Source organism: Seriola dumerili, unplaced genomic scaffold (genome assembly GCF_002260705.1).
Source record: "Seriola dumerili isolate Sdu_G_001 unplaced genomic scaffold, Sdu_1.0 BDQW01000017.1, whole genome shotgun sequence".
NCBI classification, from domain to species: Eukaryota; Metazoa; Chordata; class Actinopteri; order Carangiformes; family Carangidae; genus Seriola; species Seriola dumerili.
The window spans coordinates 3,475,136-3,498,981 of record NW_019174272.1 but is presented as its reverse complement, the minus strand read 5'-3'; the positions used below and the strand labels follow the sequence as shown (position 1 = coordinate 3,498,981).

The 23,846-nt window shown below is 42.2% G+C and overlaps 1 protein-coding gene across 1 annotated transcript in view; it reads left to right on the top strand.

Annotated features, from left to right (window-relative positions):
- Positions 1-23,846, top strand: part of mctp1 (multiple C2 and transmembrane domain containing 1) — a 135,163-nt gene that overhangs the window by 86,133 nt on the left and 25,184 nt on the right. The window contains exons 12-17 of the mRNA XM_022758271.1: positions 292-394; positions 992-1,093; positions 1,626-1,700; positions 4,127-4,246; positions 12,331-12,447; positions 23,320-23,376. Coding sequence (XP_022613992.1) covers positions 292-394; positions 992-1,093; positions 1,626-1,700; positions 4,127-4,246; positions 12,331-12,447; positions 23,320-23,376 — 574 coding nt within the window. The remainder of the gene's footprint in view (positions 1-291; positions 395-991; positions 1,094-1,625; positions 1,701-4,126; positions 4,247-12,330; positions 12,448-23,319; positions 23,377-23,846) is intronic.

Below are 23,846 nucleotides of genomic sequence, written 5' to 3'. Positions count from 1 at the left end.
TTCAAGAGATGACACGTCTGAGCTTCACACTTTAGTTCTACTTAGCTCATGCAGTAATGTAGTGCAATACACATAAGGCATGTTAATATGATTTTTAAACATTTATGCAAATGCAAAAGAGCGTTTTCAAATATGAGGCATTTGTAATGCCTCATATAGTGTTTCAGATTTTAAACTGTTTTCTGTGCGTCTTTAATATTTAAAGAAGCTTGTGCAAGATGTGACAGCTTTAGCACGGTAGCCCATATTTTAGTATATATGTCAGTGGTGTTGTCTTTGTGTGTGGTCTAGTAACGTGAAGGACATCCACTCGGTTCTCGAGGTCACTGTTTACGACGAGGACCGAGACAGAAGCGCAGATTTCCTGGGGAAAGTGGCTATTCCTTTACTAAATGTGAGTCAAAGATAGATTTCAGTGTGTGTGTTTCTTTTTCTTTTCCCTTGGGGATAATGTGGAGAACATAGAGGAACAGAAAGAATGAAAACACACAGTGGAAGATATAAAAAGCAGAGGTTATTTTTGCAACTCCACAGATGAGACTGTTATTATTTCACAAAGAGAAAGAGATGACAGGAAGGAGGAAAAAATGGAAGAGAGGCTGAGAAAAAAGAAGAGAGTGATAGGTGAGAAGAAAGAAAGTGAGGGGATGAAAGATGATATGAAAATGACACTGATCGAGAGATGGAACGATCCGATTTGGAGAAAAAAGAAAGAATGAGTGTCTCTTATATTTGAAAAAATATAGATAGCCTGTGAAAGAACTGTGTATCTAATATACCCATGCTCTGCTGTACAGTATGATTCCCCAGGATAGTTAATTTCTGTTTGACAGAGCCTAGCTGCAGTGGGTAATGAACAGGTACTTGTCAGAGTTGCCACAGTTGTTTTGGGTTCCCTGTCAGCGCCAGCAGCTGGGGTTCAAAGGTGGCCCGGGGAGCCGATTCAGCCGGGTATTGCCAGACAGACGCCTGTCATGTCCCTCTCCCACAGATCCAAAATGGAGAACGCAAAGCCTACGCCTTGAAAAGCAAGGAGCTGACAGGGCCAACAAAAGGGGTCATCTTTCTCGAAATAGACGTGATTTTTAATGCTGTAAGTCTTTCTTTTGCTTTTTTGATTCTCTTCCCTGATTTTTTTTTTATTTTGCCCTCCACCCCCATTATCCTCTCTCTCTCTCTCTCTCTCTCCATCATCTCTTGTTCTCCTCAACACATTCCCCCCTCTGCCTGCTGTTGTCCTTATCTGTTTGTCCCCCCCCCCCCCCTTGCTTCCATCTCATCCCTCGTCCCTCGTCCTCGTTTTGGCTTTAATTATCGAAGACTCCCTCTCAGCAGCCTTTGTTCCCCCGTTCACCATCACTGTGTGTGTCCTATAGCGGCCATCTTACAGCTTTCTCTCTTGCTCTCTCTAGCCTCTGACATGGGGCACGCTCTACGCATGTGTTGCCATGTTATCAGCACACAATGTATCAGAAAAACCCATCAAAACGATCCAAATACAGTCCCTCGCTAATTCATCATCCTCATCTCTATCATTTTACTTATCTGGATCCTTTTAAATGAGTGTCATTTCAGTCTCACCATTTGCTGTTTATGACACTGTCTGTGTTCACTCCATGCTCCAGGTGAAGGCTGGTCTCAGGACGTTGATTCCCATCGAGCAGAAGTATATCGAGGAGGAGCCCAGAGTGTCCAAACAGGTACATCAGCAGCCAACACTTATCTTCTACTACTCCGCCTCATTTTTATCTATGTCCACCACTGTACGAGCTATTCTGCTTAACTGTCTGAAGCAAAACCAACAGGCCTGGAGAGCGGCATCTTGCAAAGCACAACAACTGTGTGGGCAAGATATAACAGGATGATTGAAGGAAAAACAGCATTTCGTTTCTTTTTTTTTCCTCCCCTCTTCTCTCCCTTCTCTCCCCCCCCCCCCCTCGCATCCACTCTGAGTGGTGAATAGAAATGTCAAGCTGTCAGCTGTGGGGTGCATAAGTAGATTGGCCATCCTTATAGTTGGCCCTCTTTGCCACTGCTGCTTTGCACTTCATTGTCACGCCACTCAGTGTGGCGGCACCACAAAGGGCTGAATAGTAGGGGCTGGCCCACATCAGACATGTCATATGAGTGACCGTTTGGGCTCAGCAGTCAATGCTGCATGCACAGCCGAGCACAGCCGTGCCCAGCACAGCACAACACATACACCAGCTCCCATACCACCCTTTTTTCAGCCCTCCATCTATTCCCTTCTTTCCTCACTGTTTCTGCCTCTTCTGTTGCTCTCTGTCTCACTGTCGCAGCCCACTCTACGCCTTTCTCCCAAGTGCAGAATCCTTTTTTCATCTCCATTTCACCTCTGACTCACAGAGATGACCCATGTCAACGTCTCGCAATGATGATGTCACTGGCTGCTTTGGAGGGATTGCCCCATGAGGGCTCTTTTGTGTGCTAGCAGCTCCCCTGCTGTTGCTTGCTGCTTAGTGTGCAGACACACGCACGCGCGCGCATGCACACACGCGCGCGCACACACGCACGCACGCACGCACGCACGCACACACACACACACACACACACACACACACACACACAGTAAAGAAAAAATAATATATAAGCTGCCTGCCAAACACAAGCATTTAATTGCAATTATGACATTTGACTTAATAAATGGCTTCACTACTTTTCTAAGTGTTTTTAAGGAATAACTCAAGGCACTCTTTGAAATAATTCATTAAAAATGAAATATTCTTATCAAGGCAGTTATGGCAATAATGAGCCAAGAAGAGTACAGCGTGTACATCAAGTGCATGCGCTGAGGAACGTTGAAATGGATGATTCACAGTCTTGCAGTCCTCAGGGTCTCTGTGTCCCCAGCAGGACACCATACAGTCATCCTCAGTTTGGCAACAAAAAGCTTCACATAATTATACATAGAGAGGGAGGAATCTTCCTCTCATCTAGCATCAAAGCAGCCAAGCCACCCCTAGCCACATGCAAATCTATCCGGAAACGCATACATACAGACAATGGAGTTCACTGTAGTGCTACGAACATATGCTGCATACCCACAGTACACGCACATTCAAACACACACATAATTTTCCAAAGAGTAAAATAATGGCCTAGAATTTTTTGAACAGCGATCTGCAGAGACAGTTTGTCCTTTGGGAGCACTTTCTCCTGGTGGTGACCTGATTGGGTGGCTGGCGTACTGCGCTGCTGTTATGCTATTCCCTGAATGGTTGGCAGCCCAGGGGGAGGACAGCAGTTAGCCAGTTCTCTCTCATCTCTGGCCAAATGCCTGGATAACCCTCAGGGAGGAGAATCCAGGGACTGTGTTGGAAATTGTTATTATTGTACTTAACTTTATCATTGGGAGAGTACACTTTAAAGAAACATTGTGAGTCAGCTTGTCACACTTAAAGCAGCCATTTGTCCTTTATGTTGATCCACATGCATGTAGAGCTATCCAAAGAAGGTAACACAATAAAGTCTTCATGGTATTTTCAGTGCTGTAATATTGAAGAGAAGTGAGGTAAATTTCAAGTTGTAACTTGTAAATGCTCCAGTTAACTTTACAAAGAAACCGCAGAAGGAGACACTCAGGTTTTGAACCAACCATAATAAGAGTTACTGACAGAATGTGAAGGTACTAATTATGAGATGTAACATATTTACTTACTAAATTGTGATGAATTCACATCTTAACTAAACATAAAGGAGAGAGAAGTGAACTCTTTAACATTATCTTCTCACAAACTTCTAGATCAGAGGGACCAGGGTAGCTCTGCTTATGTTTGTAGTCCCATCACTTTGCTCCTGTTTTACTTTGTCTTTTAATAAGACTTTCCAAACATTATATATGTGCAGCAAATGTGGAGAGGTCAGACCCTGATATGTTTTAGTGTTAGTTTTAAATGATACCCAGCTACCTCTCATGTCACGTCCCAACAGTTACCTGCATATTTATATTATATATTTATATATGATAACAGTACATTATTAAGTCTTTTTTTACACACTGCCCAGATGTTTACGTACTGTATATACCATCAGGCTTTTTTTTCTTGCTATAACACATTAAACCTTGAACAAAACATTCACTTGTTTGTCTTTGTCTCCTTTCCAGCTGCTGTTGCGCAACTTCAACCGAGTTAGGCGCTGCATCATGTTCCTTATCAACACAGGCTGCTACATCAACAGCTGCTTCGAATGGGACTCTCCACAGAGGAGCATCTGTGCTTTTGTGGTATGTAGAGGTGCATTTACATATACAGTACCATAAATTGTAGCATATCATTTAAAAATTTGCACATTCACCAGACATGAAGAACGATTACTTTATTGCAGTAATAAAGTAATTGATTATGCCGTATTATTAGAATTGTTATTAACAATCTCAGAAATGTACCTAAATGTAGTTGAGCTTACTTTTTGGCGTAGAAAAATTACTTCACACTTTTTGAAATGAAATGAACTCCACTCATGTTGATTTATCAGTACTACTCTGCATATACTGACAAACAATAGTCATGTAACTGATCACACATTTTATGGAGGTTTTAACACACACACACACACACACACACACACACACACACACACACACACACACAGAGAGAGAAAAAGAGTGACAGAGAGGCTGTAGGACCATTTCTGCTAACAAAGTACGGATCTCTCACTGGTAATTGCACACTCAAACACGAGAGAGTGTTGATGTCTCAAGCACAGTTAAGTACATTCCCCCAAAGTAACCTCCCACTGTTACTGTTACTCACACACTCAAATATCTTGATATGATAGTCTCGATTAACTTCTTTTTCTGGCTTTGCATTAAATGTACAAGCACACTTGGTAAATACTTTGCAAATTTCTGTTTTGTTGCTGGGAATGAGTAGAGAGTTGGTGTTACGGCTTATACCCCATCTTAAATGAGACCCTCAGACGTCTTAGAAAACTTAGAAGATGCAACTATAATCTATTGAAGTGTGACAAGCTGTTGCTGCAGACAGTGGAAATGGCAGCCTCTCCCATCAGCCTCCTCTTCATCCTCTCTCTCTCCACCCTCTCTCTCTCCCCTGTCATCTGTGTCTGGTATTAAAAGGTGAAGTGTAATTGGACAGCAGAGCTATCAGTAAAAGACATTCTCCTGCAGGGCAGTGAGTGGCTGCATATAGGTTCCTACCCTAAAGATGACAGAGCAGGCATTTAATCCTGTCTGGTTTAGTGTCCTGACTTAAGTAGCTACAGGACAGGTGGACCCGCCCCGCCCCAGCCCTTTACCATGGGAGCACTAAGTGTCTCCACAGCAGACATTAGGCATTAGCAGCATTTGGCTGTCTGACACCAGTTTCATCTCTGCAGGGGATGCATGTGTGTATGTGTGTGTTTGTACAGCGGGTCACAGTGTCATCACAAGACATGGGTCAGAAGAGACATAGTATTGATCAGTTAACATTTTCCCTCTGTGTGCGCGAGCCTGGCTCATGCATGTACGTTTGCATTTTCTCTCTTGTAAGACTGAACTAGGCACAAGCCCTCATGTCTTATCTTTTAGAAATAAATGAAAATGTCAGACAAAAAAAAAAAAAAAAAATGTCGAGGAATTCGCTCAAAACAAGGTCACTTCAGAATTGCCAGTCTACGTGGTGAATGGAGGATGCAGCCTTGGATAGTGCAGCCTCCATGTCAGCACACAAACACACACGCGTGCATGCCTTGTATAGCTCTTCACCCTTTTTGAAAACACAGCTTACAGTACATCCATTTCTGAGTAACAGTGCCAACTATTCATATCCTCATTGTACTCACTTAAATTCAAAGTATTCAGATGACGATAAAGGATGTATCTAGGCCAAGGACATAGCGTTTTATAGTTTATACAAAGTCTGAAATTTAGGTGTCATTGTGCCCCCCCCCCTTGTCTCGCTCTTTTGGGAGTCTGTTATGGTAGGAGTATGCACTTAGCTAAAAGCATCAGAGTATTTAGGGCCCCTCTCTACACAGGTACTCCCTCCCTCCCTTCCCTTCCATTTCTTCATCCTTCTCTCATTTCTCCCTCACTTTGAGAGGCCTCTTAATCACTTCGCTCATCTCTTTAAGTGGGTTTTTATGGGGGGCCATCTGGCCAAGGTGGTGCGTTCATGAAGTTGTACGGCTGTGTGTGATTATGGGCATGTGTGTCTGTTCACATGTTCACGTGTGTTTCTGTCTGGCTGTCTTTCTACACAGATGTTTCACTTAACTTTCCGACGTGGCTGTTGCTACAGAGGTGGAGTTGTGGGTAATTCAAGCTATAAACTTACAAATGTGTGCACTTTTTAACTGCTAAGTAAGCCGGGGGGGGGGGTTTAAGTGTGTTCATATATTTGTGGGTTATTGTGAACTCTATAGGACAATGCAGTTGTCGTACCGTGTCACTTCACAACATTCCCTCCACAAACGCACTCAAAATTTTCTTCATGGTTCCTTACTCTCCTTCTGCCCAGTTCTGCAATGCCAGCCGCCCATTAGTACCAGCTGTGATTAGTGTGTATGTCGTGTGTGTTTTGTGTGCATGTGAGAGAAAGACAGATATCTCATAGTCTCACATGCATCCTTTCTCTCTCTCTCTCTCTCTCTCTCTCTCTCACACCCTTGCACATGTCACCCACCCATCCCGACAGTGAATCAGCCACCGTGGCAGCTTTGCCTGAGGCGTTGGCACAATGGACGGGACTGGAGTTACCTCCTGTCCTGCATGATGGGTGGTGTGTGCGTGTGTATGTGTGTGTGTGTAAGCGTGTGTATGTGTGTGTGTGTAAGCGTGTGTGTGTCTGTGTGTGTGTGTGTGGTTGAGTCTTAGTGTCTCTCCGTCTCCCTGTCTCGAGGTTAAGCGTCTGCTTCCTTTCTCCACACCTGCAAGCTGAGTGTCCCTCCCTTCTATCCATCCATCCATTCCTGCCCCTCTTTATCTCTCTCTCTCTCCCCTCCCCTCCCCTCCCTTTGCCTTCCCTCCCGGAGAGTCGAGGCCATTGTGGGGCTGAGCGGTGTTGGGTTCTGTTCTCCCGCTGCTGCCAGCTCTCCCCACGGCCCCTGCAAGACAAGGCTGTTATTGCCCCAGGGACCGCAGGCCTCAGCAGCTCTTCCTCCAAACAAATTTGCTGTAACTTTATCTGCAATTGGGCCCTGAATTGGGAGCAAATAGAGGCAGCTTTGTGAAGCTCGGGGAAGGGCGAGGGCAGCGAGCTGAGGGTTGTTGGGGAGGCAGGGGAAATGATACCAAGCTCTTTTATGTCAGGCAAAGTAGGACTCTTATCAGGAAGAGAGCCCAGACAAGGGAGCTACTTCTAGAGGAAACTGGAGCACCTATCACCTGCTTTGCATTTAGATAAAAATTCACCCTGCTGAAATAAAAAAGGGAAAAAAAAAGAAGCAAAGACAGGTACAGAAGCAACTATTGGAGTGTGTGTGTGTGTGTGTTTGCACATGTCTGGCTGGCAGTTTGATACACACATATACACACACTCAGTGCAGAGACGCCATAGCAGTCACTGGTACACACCACTCCAGGTCTCTTTAAATTGCTCCTTTGACTCCTCTTCAAAGAACCTATCTAACTTTTAAAAGTTTTAAAGTCTGGATTTCGTCTTTGCCCACAGCAAGGGACAGCTTTGAAAGATCTACTTTCACATTTTACTGCTCTCCTGATTTGCAAAATGAATGATAGTTGAAATATAGTGGCATGACTAACAGAGAATACCAAGTCAGAGTTTAATCACCAGAGATAGAGACTGAACAGAAAATGCGTGAGGCCCTTTGTTGAGGAGTCAGAAATTCAGCATCGGTACTTCTCATAGGTACCAGTGTGCAGTTGCAGTACTGTGGCCATAAATCTGTGGATGCTTTATTTTATTTTTCTATGGTATTACGAAATGACTGGCTTTGACACATTGGTTTTAGCTTTTTTTTCATTGGATGAACAGCATTAATTGTGGTGTGGATCTATGTTCTGCAGGAGTACAGCAGGGGGCAGTCTAGCACCACTGAATGATGGGAAGGTCCGGTCACAAACAGGACAGTCTCCCTCCCTCTCTAGTTCCCTCGAACTTAACAGGACTTCTACTTGGTATCTGGCAACACTTAGTGCCAGCATGGAAATTGATGTAAGAGAGATAAAGGGGAACTCTGAAATCCAAACTTCAGTTTCACTCCACTGAGACAGAGCAGGGGGAAAGTTAGCCTGGTGTGTGGTTAATGTAAGCCAAAGTACTGAATATTACCCTCCCACAGTGCCGCGGCGCAGAGCCGTAAGGACACGGGTTGTGTTTTGAAACAAATAATGCAAGATACAACTCTCAATGTGCCGTACTGGTTGCTTGAATAAAACATTTTGACTTCTCTCTTTTGTTAAGGTTTTTAATGCATCTTCTTGTGTAGAGGGGATTTCTTAATATTAAGAGAAAGCATCAAAGATAATAACAAAATGAAATCCAACTACAGAGACTTGTCAGAATAATTTAGTTTACTAAATTTGTGTATGGGTACTTTAGCCAAAATATTACAAATTATGCTGCCATGGCTTTGCTTTGTTCATGTTTGTGATTGTCTATTTTAATAATATGTCTCATTTGAATTTCAACTTCAGCTCAGATGTGAAGTTTGCCCAGTTCAAATGTAGCCTTTAACTGTATTTGAAATGGTTTAGCAGATTTGACAGTGGAAAATATTATTTTACTTTGCTTAGTGACAAGCGAATAGTTTTGTTCTGACATTTCAGTGGATTTCACCAAGGACTTGTTGAAGCACATATAATTAGAAAATAAAGTATGATACATTTTTTATGACAAAAAAAGATTTGGTGTTAAAGGAAAATTGTTATTTCATTTTTCACTTCTTTTTATTTTTCCTCAACAGGGAGTAATTTTGGAAACACAAATGTCCACTTTCATCCAAATAATCTAAACTCACTCTAAAATTGATATTGGCATATATAACTGTTCCTTGGTAGTTGAAATAATCACCGACAATATTTTATACAATGATATCATGACAAGGAGAAACAGAGTACAGCACCCCTTTTTGGTTTTGGACAAGTCTAAGTTCCACATTTATTTGCATCATTACTTTTCTGTTTGATGCTCTCAAAACTAAATTTAAAAGTTTGCATAATTTAAATAAAATAAAAGCTTATATACAAAGAGACAAACATACTGACTGAGTTATATTTTTACATTACCACACCGGTAAGACTTCAGCAGTATTAAACAGAAAAGCAAGAGCGGGACACGGTGAGCTCTCCTCTGTATGCGTGTTCAGATATTCACTATGAAGCATCACCGACCACTACATAATGTGTTTCTGACCACACAGAGTCATCTACAAATTATTCCCATAGACTACATCTGGAGCTTCATTTGCCATTTTCCTCTCCTCAATCCAGCATGTTTTCATTGTTGTTTTTTTTGTTTTTTTTTTTCCTCTCTGCCTTTTTCTGGTCACTGACATACACAGCAGGCTGCTTCCCACTCCCTCTTCCCCAGGCAAAGAGCCTGCTATCTGGTGTAGCAAGCGATGGGGGGTGGCTGTGATCACCCAGTCCTGGTGGAAAGGTCCAGGCACTGCAGGGCCCCTATTACCCTGCCGGGGGGTATGGAGACGGGGCAGAGCTGGCCACTGCTGAGCCTGGGTGTCCAGTTCCTCTAGCTGCCAGTCAAAACTTCGCCCTCAGCTACTATAACCAAATGGAGGAAGATGAAGGGGGACGACAGGTTAAACAACCTCAGGCATACGGTGAAGAAAGTGAGATTTAAAAAAAGAAAAAAAAAACAACATAAAAGAGGGTTTTAAGGTTCAATATAAACATCAGGATAGTGAGGAGCAATTAATGTCCGTTGTGCGATAATGATACTATGAGCGATTAGAGATCGAGACAGTAAATATATTTACAGTACAACATATGCCTGCTGCTGGTTATATTTATATCAGAGTATCTGAAAGGAGCAGAGTGTGTATGCATGAAGATGTTTGTAAGTGTGCAGTTATTTATAGCCTCTACCAGAATAGGTTTAAAACACGTGAGCTCCTTTGTTCGTTTGATTGAAGTCATGTTTCTGCACCTCTGTTGCACATTGTTTAGTTAGAGATTATTCCAGTGTTTATCAGTGTTACAGATAATATAGTTTTGTAAATTATAATAATTTATAGGAAGATGGATAATTTTAGAATGGTTAAATTTTGTGGAGAAACTGTGTTTGTGAACATTTGTTATGTTTGTGTGTGTGTGTGAGTTTCTGTTGCTGAGTTTTCACAGTCCTAACAGCTTTTTATGATGAATGAAGGGAAATGGTTGTGTTTCTTATTAGTATACAAATATGAATTATTGAATAGATTCTTTCTAATACTCCTACACAGCTGTATTAGAGTTAAAGACTTTGTGTATGTGAGAAAGTGAAGTTGTGCCTGAGAGAGACAGAGAAAGATTTTGAGCCTTTTGGGAGATTTTGTTGTTGCACCAAGGCCATTCAGGTTTATTTGAAGATGAAATTTTGCTGTGAGCATTATGCAAATGCACTGGTCATTTCTAATATTTAATTTATGCCTCTTTTTGCTTTTGTACACTCAGTGTCTGTTAATTTTACATGAAGTTATTGTTCTGTTCAAAAGTTTGGATATGAGCCTGTCAAACTTTCCTCTGCGAGAGGGGGGAAAAAGTTGAGAAAATTGAATTGTTTTAATTGCGTTGTTATTGTGAAGAGTTGTTTGCATTGATATTCAGATGCATATGTTTGCCCGTGTGTGTGGGTGGGTGGGTGTATGGGTGAAAGGAATATGAATTACCAACACCACAGTGCGCGAGTGTGTGTGCAGTTTAGTGTCCGACTGGTTCCAGTACAGCGACAGCAGACCTGCATACGTAGTCTTGAGGGGCTGTTGAACTTCATATTCACATTAACCTTAGACTGTAAACACAATGAAGAGCTTGATTTTTTTTTTTTTTTTTTTTTAAATCCTCCCCTCTCTCTCTGTCTCTTTCCGTCGTACACACACTCACACTCACACACACACACAAATAAAACAATTTGATTGTTGATTATTAAGCTTCCTATGTCTCTTGTTGATATTATTCAGCCAAACAGGATAGATCATAATTGGTACACAGACCAATAAATCAGCTTTATACAGTAATAGTCTCAATTTCACCACTCTTAAAAGTTTCCCATCAAAACTGATTGTTAAACAGGGATGCATTTCCATAAAGAGAGTAATTAATTTCAAATCTTCTTTGCTCATATTTGAAATAATGGATTTCTTGTACTTGAATTTGATAAATATGTTTTGCTAGTGAAGATTGAGCATTAGGCATGGTTTGCATTTTCAGCATTTCTTAATAGTTGCTGCTGAGGTTTTATCAACCATGAAATTTCTCTGTATACTTAAACATGAAATTATTAAAAAAAAGAATACGATATTATAAATTTACTTTTGTTCTATTTGTTTCTGATAGATTTTATCCTCATGAAAATATCCCATCTCTACCATCTTAACTTTTTAACAATCGGCACACTGTTTTCTCACATTTGATACAATACTGCCGTGAAATAACAATCTTCCATCATTAGCAATTTTACTTTCCCACAGATCTCTTCTCCTGACCACCGCAATAATCTGCTGTCAGAGGCTAAAGAGACCTGCCAAAACCAGAATACAGGGTTTTAGGAAAGGTTAATTTTCAGATGGTACTTTGCTTGTTTGGTGATGAGAGGGGAGGTATAGAGGTTATGGTTTTGGCAGATGGGTGCAGAGAAGGTTAGAGATGGGGCATATTAGTCTTTTGGGGTAAGAGAGAGGGTTTTGGAGCTTGGAGTGACAGGGTTAGGGACTCGGGGTGTGGGGTGTTTGAGGTCAGATGCTGGGTTTTGGGCTTGAGTATGGAAGGGTCAGCATTGACGTGCTGCGGCTGAAACGGTACATGACCTCAACCTCTGGGGTGATTGGCATGGAGGAAAGAGACTCTGACGGCTCGTACTCATCCTCCTCCCCGTCGTCCTCCTCAGATGAAGGCCCAGAATGCCTTGAGGGTCAGGGTGTTGAACCTAGACTCACCGACACCAGGCCTGTACCTTTTGTTGAAGCAAAGCCTTATTTTTACGCTTTGTTCCATGGTGGTTATGATTCTGCATATGAATGTGTTTGAATGTGTGTTGTTTCCAGTCGCACATATGGTCGGCGTACGTTCTCAGGGGTTTGCCTCATGAGGGTCAATATGGGGTCTTGAATGTATACGTTGTTAACCCTCACTTTTTTGTTCTCCGCTTTCTTTGCTGATGGTTTTGTCTTTTTCTCTCTCATCAGCTTTTTGTCATCGTCGTGTGGAACTTTGAACTCTATATGATTCCTCTGGCTTTGCTGCTGCCTTTGGCCTGGAACTACATCCTCATCGTGTCAGGGAAGGATACCAGGCAAGACGTGGTGAGTAACCCAGTCGCTTCTCGATATCCCTCCGCCTTTCTTTCATTTCACTGTAAAACCCTCTTTCCATAGACAATGCAGGGTTAAAACTCAGACACCATTGTTTTATGGCGACATTCGCTCTTGTTTTATTTATGACATTAATCACATTTACTTGCATTTCATTCCTGTGATACTGGACTTAATACAAACAATACATATTTGTGATGTAAAAATTGTGACACGATTGTGATGAGATGAGTGAGAGGCTAAATACTTTTTTCAGGAAACAACAAGAAGATGAACATAATGCAAACTCATTTAGAATATACTTTTTCATTAAATTGCAGTTGTAAACTTTGTGGAAATTGGAATTTAATTTTAAAAAATCTCTCTACTGATTTTTTTTTTTTTTAAATAACTCCATCTGCCCCTTGAGGTGCTGCATTCTCAGTGCAATCTCACATTTCTCACTTCGCCTTCTTTCAGGCAAAGAAAAGGGAGAAATAATAGGCTGTCACCTTGAGCTACGTTACGCCACTTACCTGGTAGTATATTTATTTAATTCATTTATTTTTATCTCTTATACCAATTAAATGATGTCAAAGCAATGTCATGGAGAAACAGACATGTTTTAATCATGGCCAGGCACATTTGGAGAGTAGAGAGTGAAAACGAGAGAGAGGACTGGACTATGGAGTGAGCGTGAACAATGAAGTGATTAATTTTAATAAGTGCCTTTTTCCAAGACACTGTTGGAAATATCCAGTTAACAGACCTCAGATTTTCTCACAGACTCTCACCTGCTATATGTGTGTGTTTATCTCTTCATAAGGATTCTTTGGAGCAGTTAGATTGGATTGGATTTGGAAGACGTATTAAATCCAGTCATTATAATCAAATCTCATTTCTGTGTGTCATTGTGATATTAAACATAAAAATGAAATTAGATGTAAACTGTACATATCTATTTATTTGGTGAGTCTTTAGAGCTAAGATCCTCTACTTATAAGCCTCTATTTCCATATTATAAAAAGTTGACAATAAAATCGGCAAAATACAAGCCATATGAGACAGATACAACCCTTCAGTTACTCAACAGTAACCTGGTGGTTAGGTTAGTAGTTTGTGGTACGCACATAGAATTGAAGGTTAGCAATTGCAAATAGGTTCACAGACAAACTAAAACCCCTAATTTGTGAATGACACAGACTTAAATTTCAGAGGACACTTTTCCCTGCCTGTAGATGGCGACATTGCTTGACAAAAAAAATTCACACAAGCCATAAAACAAAACCCAGCATGATGATTTGTCCCCCTACCTGCTGCTTGTATTTGTTTAGATCTAATGATATTCTTTCCCCATGCACTTCCTAATTAAAATGAGGCACCAAAGGTGACATATTCTCATAATGTGCCACTCACTTCACATGCAAGTAAGTACATGCAACTCCCACTTCATGCAGAATTGCTTTTCTTTCCTTCTTGAAAGGGACTATTGTGTCTCAAGTACCTCAGGAATTGGTTGGAACATTAAGACATGTTGATACTATTGATACTTGTATGGCAAGTGCCTTTTAGTATGACAATACTGTTCTTCTCAGTTGTACTAAGTTGTCCTATGGTCAGAGACAAGAGGAGATATAGACACTTATTACTGTACTCTCATAGGATCTTAAGTTTCACAGTTTTTAATATTTGAGACTGTCCTAGCAGCATCAGAGCATTGTCATTTTGATTGAAGTGTACTTCCACATTTAGTCCAAGAATCCTGGACAGCGTATTTATGACTGACTTTAACTTATGTTTGTCATGATATAAAACAGTACCATTTTAAAACTCTTGCCACCAACTATTTCTTGCAGCTTGTCTTGAAGTTAGTCTTTTGGATTTCTTGCCTAGCTACAATCCAAGCTGAAGGATTTTTTTTGAAGGTTGCTTCAATATCGTTATCTTCGTCGTGTGGTTTGAGGGTGTCTGGTTGAATTTAAACAACACATCTGCTTGAGACACTGGGCTGAAGAGCTCACTAATGTCAGGAAAGTTTTTTTTTTTTTTTTTTAGCCATGAGAACACTGCTATGAGTGTCTCATATGTGACCTTTCAATCTCGGCTGTCTAACATGAGCACAGTCAGCAATGGCTTTAAGTGAGTGTGTTGTGTACTTCTCACAGTTCGACAGCCTTGATATGTGTGGATTTGAGCGTCATTGCTGCTACTGGCTTTTTGGAAGCACTGTGGAGAGGTTGGTTTGGGCTGGTGGGGAGATAGTCAGGGGGCAAATACGCTGTGCGAGAGAACGGGATAGCAGAAGGGTATATTTCCTATAAGTGAATATGCAGGTGGTTGCATTGCACATGAATACTCAATACTGTGTGTCTGATGTGGTCTGCTATGTTCCCTTTCATTCCAAGGTTATAATTCTGGCACAACCAGAGTATAGAACTACAGCTCTTGCGAACACACACACACATCCATTTGCATGAGTCACTCCAGGTGCACGTGTGTGTGGTATTTCCATGTGTGTGGGAAAATACAGTGTGTGTGTGTGTGTGTAGATGGAGATAAAAGTTGTCTGTGTGTGTGTCTGTCTAAAAAATATGTGTGTATTTGTGCATGTATGCTTACAAGAGTATGCATCGGCGTGGGTCTGCACAGACATTCTTTGCAGCAATATATCTGATGAAAGTGGGATTAATTGTCAAAGATCAGCACCATTAATGCTCCTTTTCTTGCCGCTGTGACAGTTGTGCTGAACAGTACAGAGCAGCACGGGCGACACAAAGACGATTCTTTGACAATCATCGTCTCGCTTGTCTCGGCGCTGAAGTCTTACTGCCTCAAGATCGGTGAATGTGATGAACCTTCTCTCCTTCCTCCATCATCAACTCTCTGCCTCCTTCAGATGTGATATTACTGTCTTCTGTCAAATTTGAATTCCGTGCAGTAAAAGTAATGTGCCATGGTGAAAGCGTTCATTATTTTAAGACATTTGCGTTTGCAAATGCTGTACACACACCCTCTAATACACACATTCAGACACAAGTATCCCCCGAGTCCTGTCCCTGTTTGTTTTCAGACAGAGTTTCCCAATCTGCGGCAGTACAGGGGGGAAGTGTGTACAGCAAGAGCTTACAGTATCTGCGTTCTTTGCTTCCTCTCCCAGTCCCCTGGATTCCTCTTCCGAGTCTTTATCAAGCTGAAGTCACGGACGACTCACTGTTTCCCTCTCACACTTGGCAGTGAACAGAAAAGAATAGAAAAGAAAACAAGGGAAAAAGGCTTTCTAATTACTTTAAACAACACACCAAATTAAAGCATTGTGCTGAGCTGAGCAAGGGTCAGCATCCGGAGCGCTGCGGTTTTCCAGCAGTCTGGGGTGAGGGTAATGCCAAAGGAATCTCCGCTGAACTCGCTCTGAAGGGTGAAAGAGAGAGAGAGAGACAGATAGGCTGCGGGAAGAAAGAGAGAAAACAAAAAAAAAAAGTATACGCTTGAGTATAGACTTCCTAATGAAGTGAAGGGCCTTGCTTCGTCTGATGGGTTCAATGTGGGGATCCTTCTCCGATTTTACACCACAACCACAGTCCATAGCACTGTCTATAGCAAATAAACAAACACAGTGTTCTCTACACGCTGTAATTCACCACTCAGGGTCACTGACTGTTGTGTGGTTACATGCTGCTTTGCAAACAGATCCTGGATCAGAGCTCCTTACCCTCGCCCCAACCTTGACCGGTACCTGCTAAGCAGTCGGAGCGACCTCAGAACAGCGATTAAAGGAGGCGACGCACCAGCAAGGTCATCGACCTCCTCTCTTATCATGTAGCACTCTGACCCGTGAACCCTGACTCCTCAACACTGTTAGCTGACCTGTGTGCCATGCTGTAACATGCTCAATGAAACAAACAAGCAAAGAAGTTGACCTTTTATGCTTTTGAATATATGCAGAGGATGGTACTGCTTTTAGTTTGACATTCATAGCTGATAATGTACTCTCAAGGAAGGCTCATCCTGGCTTTCTGCATTTCTTTGGAGTCCCTTATTGTTGGGAGGTGGAGGAGCACTTTAATGATATTACCATCTCCTCTCCATCTCTATCTTGTTTTGAAAACCTGGAACAGTTTGGGGCTGAGATCCATCCCAAGCCTGTTGCAAAGGAGGCTGCCAGTAGGTTGGGCTCGGTCAATCAGAGGACAGGCAGCTCTGCTGCAAGAGAAAAAGGCTGCAAGGCGCATGTGCACGCATGTGTGTCTCTTTTCATAGCAGTATTCATGTGTGCGCCTGCTTGCATGAGTGTATATGATCTGCGCTGAGATTAACGAGCAGGGACACTTCCCAATAGAAATCTTTCCTTGCTGTTCTGTTGGCCCAGAAAGGCGCTCACCAGATGTTATGAAGGTGTTAATTTCAGTGCAGGCTGTCGTAGAGGGCAAATACGAAACATGGTGATGTCTCTTTCTACCACAGGATGATGGGCAATTAGGCCTCGTCACACTAGAGGACCATCCTCTTTATCCCATACTTCAGACCATTACATAGATTCACCCACTGGATCTGCCAACCCATTACAGAAGAGAAGACCTTAATGGCCTGAAGATACTTCACACTTACAGACATGCCTCCTACAGCGATATAGAGCTCACTACTTTCAACCCACTCTATATCCTAAGTTCAAGCATTTCCCTAATAACAAATATAGAGTTTAATCTTCCTGATAGAGCCAAGTCACCCTTGAAAATAAAATAATTGACTATGGTTTTCTACTGATTTTGTCATTTTGTATTTGTTTGAATCCATGTAGTTCTACTTGTACTGGTACCAGTTTAATCTTTATTTTACTGACTGTGAAGCACTCAGCATGGCAGCAGTATATTGTTCATTAGTGTAAAAAGAATCTGGTTTATTTCCAAGACAGTAATAATGTCTGATTTTATTTGAATATTGTACTTCATTGCCAATTTTATCTATTCTATTTTCTCCCTGATTTTGCATCTCAAAAAACTTTTCTGCATCTCTAAACACACTCTGCCGTGACATCTGCCCTCATTAAGAGACACACACAACACAGGTAGAGAAGAGTAAATATTAGGAAAGTTGGAAGGAAAAGAGGAAAGGCTGCCTATTATACCTCAACTCCTCCAGAAAGTCACACCTCCACTTTTCCCCCCATAAAACTGCAACTCTGGAAAGAAAAGGAGAATGAGAAAAGGAGATGGAGTGGGAGCAGGAGACAGAAAAAGACAGAGAGGTATTCAGAGAGACGGAGCGACAGAGAGACAGAGGCAGAGGAAAGCAGCGGTGGATGGCAGGCACTCCTCAGTGTGGAGTCAGACATGGCAGTTGGTGACAGGTGACAAAATCAAAAGGTCATGTCACTTTTAACTGGGAGCGCCTGTGCCCCGCTGATTTCCCTCGTGCCGCCCCGGCATCACCGCGCTCATCTCTGCTCCTCTCTGCTCCTCTCTGCTCCTCTCGCTGTCTCTCTGTCTCTGCTAAACTGCCAGATTGGATGGCAGGCTGGCAGGCAGAAAGACAGGCGACGGGCATAGTTTGAAGCGGGACGGGAGCATCGGGAGCATCAGGAATGCCACTACGGAATCCTTGCAGCCTCCCTTTTCATCATGTTGTCTCTCTTTCGCTTCCTTTCCCTCCATTTGTCTAACTCCCTTCATCACACTGAACCTTTGTAACTGTCTGTGCTCTTTGCTAACAACGTCAGCAGCTCAGGGTGTCTGCCTCAGTGTTTGTTGTTGTTTTGTCTATACAGTACATCCGCTGTAGCTGTTTGCAAGTTTTTCAGTTTAAACTTTGAGCTTAAGCCTACTGATATGCATGAGTTTGTGTGCAATATAGCACATCAAGTATGTACCAGTTCAAGCCCTCTTTCCCCACAGCTGAGTATAAACAATAAGACGATACACTATCATCTGTCTAAGAAGGACAAACATCATATCACTGAATTCACTGTATTTACTGACTGTCTCAACAACGCGTGAAATTGTGATTTCCTCTGAATAGCTGCTGAATCTCTGACTAAACATACTGGATGATTTGTCAGCAAATAAGCAATGAGTCAATTATGTTAGCAATGCTTCCACTATTATCCTGTAACTCAAGCTTCTCCGATACTCACAGATCGGGTGTTGCTTTCAAGAATATGGAGCCACCCTTCTCGCCCCCACCCCCCGCCTGCAGCTCCGGTAGCACCCTGGCCTCACCCCTATCTAGCCCCCTGCTGGGTGAGCCCTGGCTGGGGCAGTGCAGATGGAAGGGCCCCCCTCTGAGGGCCACGGCTCTGACAGCTTGTGAAGGGCCTGTGTGGGTCAGCCAGGCTCAGCCAGCAGCCCTTATCAGACACACAGCCCTCCCCCAGTCTGCAGAAACTGTGGTGTAGGCAATATGTAGACACGCAGACACACACACACACACAGACACACATACACATACACTCATGGACAGTGCATACAAAGTAGGGCCTTGAGATCCCCCAGCCAGCCAGTTGGCCAAACCTCAGCAGCTGGAGAGGTTAAAACCCCCTCACGTATCAAAGAGGAAGAGCAGCAGGAGGATGGAGGGAGGGAGGGATAGAGGAATGGGAGAAAAAAGGAGGAGAAAGTATATCTTCATGTTCACCGGGATGTCTGCCTCGGCGTCAATTCCCCCTGCGGCTGTCATTGGGAAGGTTAGGAGGGGAGATAGTGGATCTCAGCCCAGCCAGGGAGAGAGTAGAACGAGTATAGAGGCATTTCAGAGAGTGAAAATAATGTGGCTACTAGACTAGTTCAGGTAGTAGATTTTTACTTTACCTCTGTGGAGTTTGTGTGTTTGTGTATGTGTGCGTATACACTTGTTTCATTGATTCAGACAGGGTCTATTCTGTTTTACCATGAAAGTAGCATCCGTCCACTCAAAGTACAGTTTGTTTTTTTTGTTACTGACTTGTCATGTTCGGTTTAAACTCTCCTATATGTCTCCATACAGTGTAGTCATATGAATAAGGATAAGTATGTCTAGTTAATTACTTAGTTACCATTTCTTAATTCTTTTATTTAATATTTGGGAAATATTTTCTACATTTCTAAACCTTGCCTGTATCCTCAGTTTAAAACTTGCTGTGGCTCTTTTCGATTTTATGTTTTCTATAAGGTACAGTCATACTGCTAATCCTCCAACATCAAACTCAGAGTTTACTTTGAGTTAAGGAGTTAAGGTTGATACAACCAGACAGGAATCAAGATTGGGTGTGACATTGTGCTCCAGATACTGCATAGCTTCAAACGCTGCCCTGTTTTAAGTTAACACATTCACCATAATACTGCAGAGCCATGAGCCTGTCCCGTAAGCTGGTCACAGTAATGATCCCTTGTGACCCTTAGAGTGTGCTCTCTGTCCTTGATAAGGCACTAGGGGTGCTGTTGTGCCACTGATGGTGTGCAAGAAGCTCCCTGTGGAGGCAAAAGGAGTTGTCCTCTCAGGAATCAATAGGTTATCGTACATTTCTACCTGATAGACAGTTAGTGAAAACTTTTTCTCTGCTATTCCCTTTTACCTCTCTAACAACTTGTTCATCACATCTCAGTCAGTCAGTCAGTCAGTCCAGTGCAGCAAAGGTTCCCTCCTGCAGGAAAACCTCAGATCCAAACACGCTGGACTTCTTTTTTTTTTTCTTCTTTTTTTTTTGTCAGACTTTTTTCAAATTCAGTCCAGATAGACTTAAACTAGCACCATGCACTTCAGCTGGCACAGAGTAACAGTAAATGGTAGAGACAGATCTGTCTCTGTGAGGCTGAATGTAAATTTCATGACATGAAGTTGCATACAAGTGTCACAGTTCCAGTTTTGTAGCTCTCAAGTATCAGTCACCAAATCGTAAAACAATAGTCTTGCAAGGATGCACTGAAGAATTCCAGCCACCGAAACAAGAGGCCACTACACCACCTCTGTGCTTTGATTTTGTTGCTCTACTGTTTTGACTGTAGTGTCATTAAAGATTAGGTCATTCAGACACTCTAAACTTCTACATACAGAGTAGTAAGCTTTTTTTTTTTTTTTTTTCAGAGTAAAGATAAATAATGCACAGTTGTCTTCTCCGCTTCATTTTAATACACAGCAATTCGTCCTTCATAAACAGTTCCCGCATTAACGGGAAGAACAGTGAGAGGAAAAACCAGAGTGATGTAGAGTTTGTGCTCAGATCTGTGCGACAGAAACTTAATTCTTGCAAGCCACTAAGGCCAAACAGATGTATTCATACTTTCACAGCCGTTTGAACTCTCAATGTCATTGTACTCACTTATATTCTTTGTGTGTGTTTTATATTATCACCATCTTTGTATGTATTTATGGGGCACAGTGTAATCTGTAAGAGTAGCCTGCATCATCCCTGTATCATTTGAATAGGTCTGAATATGTTAATCCCCACCTCAGTAGATATTGAATTGACTGGAGCAGCTCTGCAGGCAATGCGAGCTCTACACGATCCTGTCGACAGCAAGGCTTTGATGCTGCCGTGCTGTAATGATAGTAATTCAAACAACATGATAATGGGGGGATAAGCAGACAAATGATATCATACACCAAACAGGTCTTAGAAAGAGAGAAAGAATGAGGCAAATAGCGAGAGAGGTAGAGGGAGAGGAAGAAAGAAAGATGTTTGGAATTCATCGGCTGCACTGAGGTAATTTATATCCTCCCTTACTGAGACAGTAGCTTCAGTGCGCGCATTTAGCCGTGGCAATCTTCAGGGCAGATGACATGTTCCATGTCTTTTTATTTATTAATTTTACACTGTGTCTCATTGCAGGAAACATGACTTCTCTCTGTAACCAGAGGCGATAGAAGGGAGAGAGCAGAGCGGAGAGCAGAGGCAGACAAACGACTCTATCATTCTCTCTGTCTCTCTAGGTCATGCTTCTCCAGCTAGCTCATGCTCATTCCCTTTGTTTAAAGTTTGCAGCGTGTGCCAGGCATACCCTACTAAAGCCTCTGTGTGGAGGAATCCATTATGTTTGTATTTTGGCATGGGTGAAAGGATTTGGGAGGAACCATGATGACTTTATAAACAGTTATAGTCCATTTGTTTAGAGATGCCAGAAGGCTTTCGTTTTTACCGTATCACGTCTACATCTTTCGCCTCAGCTGAGCACAAGAATTCCCTCTCCGGTATTTGTTTAGTATAGTAGTAAATGTATTCTGTATCAATAAAGAGATTGTGAACTCTGAACAGTCAAGCTTATTTGTCTAGACAGTGATGGAGTCTAAGTGAACTGGGAATAACCAGTTGCTATACAGTCAGGCAGTTAAAACGAAGAGCGCCATGCATACATGCACAACACTTTGCCCTAGTGACTCTGAGCTATTGATAGAACACACGCACAAACACACACACACACACTATTGACTCTACCCTCTCAACTCTGCTGTTCTGAACTCCTCTTTGTTTGTGTGGGAAGCTGAATTTACATAAGAGGCTTATGTCAGCCGCCACATAGTTTCCCCCCTTATTCCAATGAAAAACAAAAAGGACAAAAGCTATTGTCTTGTTAAGTAATGATTTTTGGATTTCTCCAAACTAGTTTGTGCCGTTCTGGAGGTGGTTAGGGGGTTGTGGTGATGTTCAGGCTGGGCAAAGGTTTTTGGGGGTTGGGGCTGGTAACACAATACAACAATGAAAGCAGATGAATGCTGAGGTTGACAGCCGTAAGGCTTATGATATGGGTGTTTGTTTATGTAAATTGAGAGTAACAATATGACCTTGTAGCTTTGATGCGTGATTGACAGAAAGAGGGTGGATAGGATGCAGAAGGGATCTGTGGGTTTTCGCTTTGGCGACATCACACTACACATGAACTTGTGCATGTTCACAACTCACACATGTGCTGTATCACAAAACAGTAATCAGATATACAGTAGTATCACTAAACACAGTGGCCCAAGCTGATCTTGTTGGGGCAGGGATTTCCTTATATGCCAAGACATTTGTTTACTTACTTGCTTTTACATACAGAGAGAGGTCTAAGCTGCTTCCATAAAGCCATTTCAGTGCCTCTTAATGTATATGTAAAATTCTGCTTCTGAATAGAAAAGGCAACAACTTGCATTTACCACCACCACCATACAGTATATTTATCTATATGTGCCTTAGTGTTTTTGGTTCTGACATTGTGTCATTTTTTTTCTTTGTCTTGTACAGTATGTATCATACATGGTATCTTGGGGCTTCAGAGCTACACCAGCTCCTGTTTCATCGGTTGTGGACCACTGAAGCACATAGTTGCTGTTCTTTGTGACTTGCTCTCTGTGCTACAGGCTTTTCCTCTCTCTTCTCTCATGGAGCATCATTCTGTGGGAGGATGTGAGACGATAGATAGATGAATGTATAGAAATTGTGAGGTAGAGGTTAGAGACGAGTGCAAAAGGTTAAAGAGGTCAGAAGAGACCAAGCACAATCAGAAGAAGAGTTCTGCTGTCTCGTCCTGCTGAATGGTGTAAGATTTGAATGCTTTTGTGCAATGCGATTTGAGTGGATGAATAGACTTTAATCCTCAGCCCGTTGAAATTCAAAGCCAGAGCATTTGCTTACATTTCCAGAAGTGTCAACACATTTGAACAACAGAATGTTTCTAAAATTAAATTCTAATTCAAAACCATTCTGAAGCTCATGACATATTACCACACACCAGTCCAAAAGTTGTGCTATGTGCATGCTTTCCATACTCATTAACAAACTCTTGCCCGACATAAGCATAACCAATCAGCTTTAATATGCCTCTTTGGCTGTTCTGATGACGTTAACCCTGTGTTATCTAATGTTTATCTGTGATATAGCTGTTGCATAAACATTTTTATTTCTCGTTTTCTTTTTTCTCTTTTCTCTGTTGCAACTGTCAGCAAGCAATGGAGGACCTGCTGGAGGACGAGGATGAGGATTTTGACAAAGATGACAAGGTAATTATGTCTTGTGTCAGGGATTCACTCACACACAAACACATACATACATACACACACACACACACACATATATGCGCTCCCGATCACACAAACACATGCATGGACACACACACACACACATACATACATAGACACACTGCCTCAGGAGGGGTTGACACTGCTTCACAGACCGGAAACACAAACAGACAAACGGAATGACTCCATCTTCCCCTCCTGTCTCCTCCGCTGTTCAGTTATTCTCACTGCCTGAGGCGCAAACATATGTACAAAGATTGCACAACCTTTTAACCTTTTGAAAAGTTTTCTCTGTAGGTGTATACACAGCACATCCTTTCCCTTTCTTCTTTGTGGTTGGCTTTGCTCTGATCTTTTGCTGCAATTTGGTGCACAATCCTTATTTTTCCCTCCATATAACACTATGTCCAATTTGCGTTACTAACATTGTTCTTCAGCTTCCTGAGATCATG